The 1,952-nt window shown below is 53.4% G+C and overlaps 1 protein-coding gene across 1 annotated transcript in view; it reads right to left on the bottom strand.

The window, feature by feature from the left end:
- Positions 1-1,293: 1,293 nt before the first annotated feature.
- Positions 1,294-1,952, bottom strand: part of LOC103805613 (frizzled-2) — a gene marked incomplete at its 5' end in the record, with an annotated part of 984 nt that continues 325 nt past the window's right edge. The window contains one exon of the mRNA XM_009078269.1: positions 1,294-1,952. This exon is cut by the window's right edge and continues 325 nt beyond it. Coding sequence (XP_009076517.1) covers positions 1,294-1,952 — 659 coding nt within the window.

Genomic DNA, 1,952 nt, shown 5'->3' with positions numbered 1-1,952 from the left:
CCCAGTGGAGCAGGACCCGCTGCTCTCTGGAGATTGGGGCCCACCCCAGCCAAACCCCTAATCCCAGAGAAAATCTCTGCTATTTCCTCCGGGGGGGCACAGCAGAGGCCTCCCCACCCCGCGGACTGAAAATTCCTTATTTTGGGGGTTCAAAACTCCTTTTTCTTTGGCAAAGTGTTCGTTCGGGCTGGAGGGAGGCGCCGGCTCTCCCCGCGGGGCGATGGACGTGGGGACCCCCCAAATGTAGCTCTTGAATTTTTTTTTGGAAAAAAAAAAAGAGCCCTCAGGAATAATTTGGTGGGTTTTCTTGGACTCATTTGTATTTGCAAAGGATTGTTCCAAAAGGGATTTGGGAGGAGAAGCCATCGCCAAGTGGGGGGGCCCAGGGGGAGCCCCCGGGGGCAGCCCCAGCCCAGGGGGCACAGGAGGGGGAGAAAAATCTGCTTTCCCGAGGAGTTTCAGAAGGAGAGCAGGAAAAATGGGCTTTTAACTGGGATTTTAGCTTTCTCCCCGTTTTCCAGGGCAGAGTGGGAAGAGGGGAGAGGGGCTGAGGGCCCTCGCCCCGGCTCGGCAGTGCTTCTCCCTCTTCTCCTCTTTTTTCTCTGCTTTTCCTCTCATTTTGTCTTTCATCCTAGCTCCTTTTTCTCCTCTTTTTTTCTCATTTTTCGTCCTCTTTTTCTCTTTTATCCCCATTCCTTTTTCTCCCTTTTTTCTCCTTTTTCTTCCCTCCTTTTTCTCTCCTTTTTTATCTTCTTTTTTCTAACTCCTTTCCTGTTTTTTTCTCCCTCTTCTCTTTTCCCTCCCTTTCCTCCTGTTTTCCTCCCTTTCTCCCTTCTCCCTTCTCCTTTTTCTTTTCTCTCTTTCCTTCAATTCCCCTCATCTTTCCCTTTTTTCCCCCTTTTCTACTTTTTTATCCCTTTCCTGCTTACTTTTCATTCATTTTCTCCTCCTTTTTTCTTCCCTTCCTCTTTCTCCTCTCCCTGTTCTCTTTTCCCCCTCCCTCCTTTTATTCTCCTTTTTCCTTTCCCCTTTCTTCCCTTCCTCTTTCTCCTCTCCCTTTTCTCTTTTCCCCCTCCCTCCTTTCATTCTCCTTTTTCCTTTCCCCCTCTTTCCTCCCTTTTCCCCCCTCCTTTCCCTCCTATCCCCCCTCCTATTTTCTCCGCCTCCTTCCCACGCTTTAAATACAAACGTGTCATTAATTTACAAATGCTATTTACAGGTTTAATTACAAAACAACAACCAAAGAGAAAGAGACCCCCCCGACGTTAACAGGTCTACCGGCAGGCAGGGGTCTCAGACGGTGGTCTCGCCCTGCTTGCTGTTGGTGAGCCTGGTGTAAAACTTCCTCCAGGAGTTCAGGGTTTTCCCGGACCAGATCCAGAAGCCCGAGGTGATGCCCACGATCAGAGTCATGAGATACTTGATCATGTAGACAGTGAAGTCGGGGGTCATGCGGGGGGTGAAGTGCAGGGGGCAGGGGATGGCCAAGCTCTTGCAGTTCTGGCTGATCCAGCTGCGCTCCCAGTGCTCGCGGAACGCCTGCTCGTAGAAATAGCAGGCGATGACGATGGTGGCAGGGACGGTGTAGAGCACACTGAACACCCCGATGCGAACCATCAGCCGCTCCAGCTTCTCCGTCTTGGTCCCGCCGTGCTTCATGATGGTGCGGATGCGGAACAGGGACACGAAGCCGGCCAGGAGGAAGGAGGTGCCGATGAAGAGGTAGACGAAGAGCGGGGCCAGCACGAAGCCCCGGAGAGGGTCGATGTTGTTGAGGCCCACGAAGCAGACCCCGCTCAGCAGGTCCCCGTCGATCTGCCCCATGGCCAGGATGGTGATGGTCTTGACGGCCGGCACGGCCCAGGCGGCCAGGTGGAAGTACTGCGAGTTGGCCTCGATGGCCTCGTGGCCCCACTTCATGCCGGCGGCCAGGAACCAGGTGAGCGACAGGA

The sequence above is a fragment of the Acanthisitta chloris genome, unplaced genomic scaffold (genome assembly GCF_000695815.1).
Source record: "Acanthisitta chloris isolate BGI_N310 unplaced genomic scaffold, ASM69581v1 scaffold4367, whole genome shotgun sequence".
NCBI classification, from domain to species: domain Eukaryota; kingdom Metazoa; phylum Chordata; class Aves; order Passeriformes; family Acanthisittidae; genus Acanthisitta; species Acanthisitta chloris.
The sequence above is the reverse complement of the archived record's forward strand: the minus strand, read 5'-3'. Positions and strand labels throughout refer to the sequence as shown.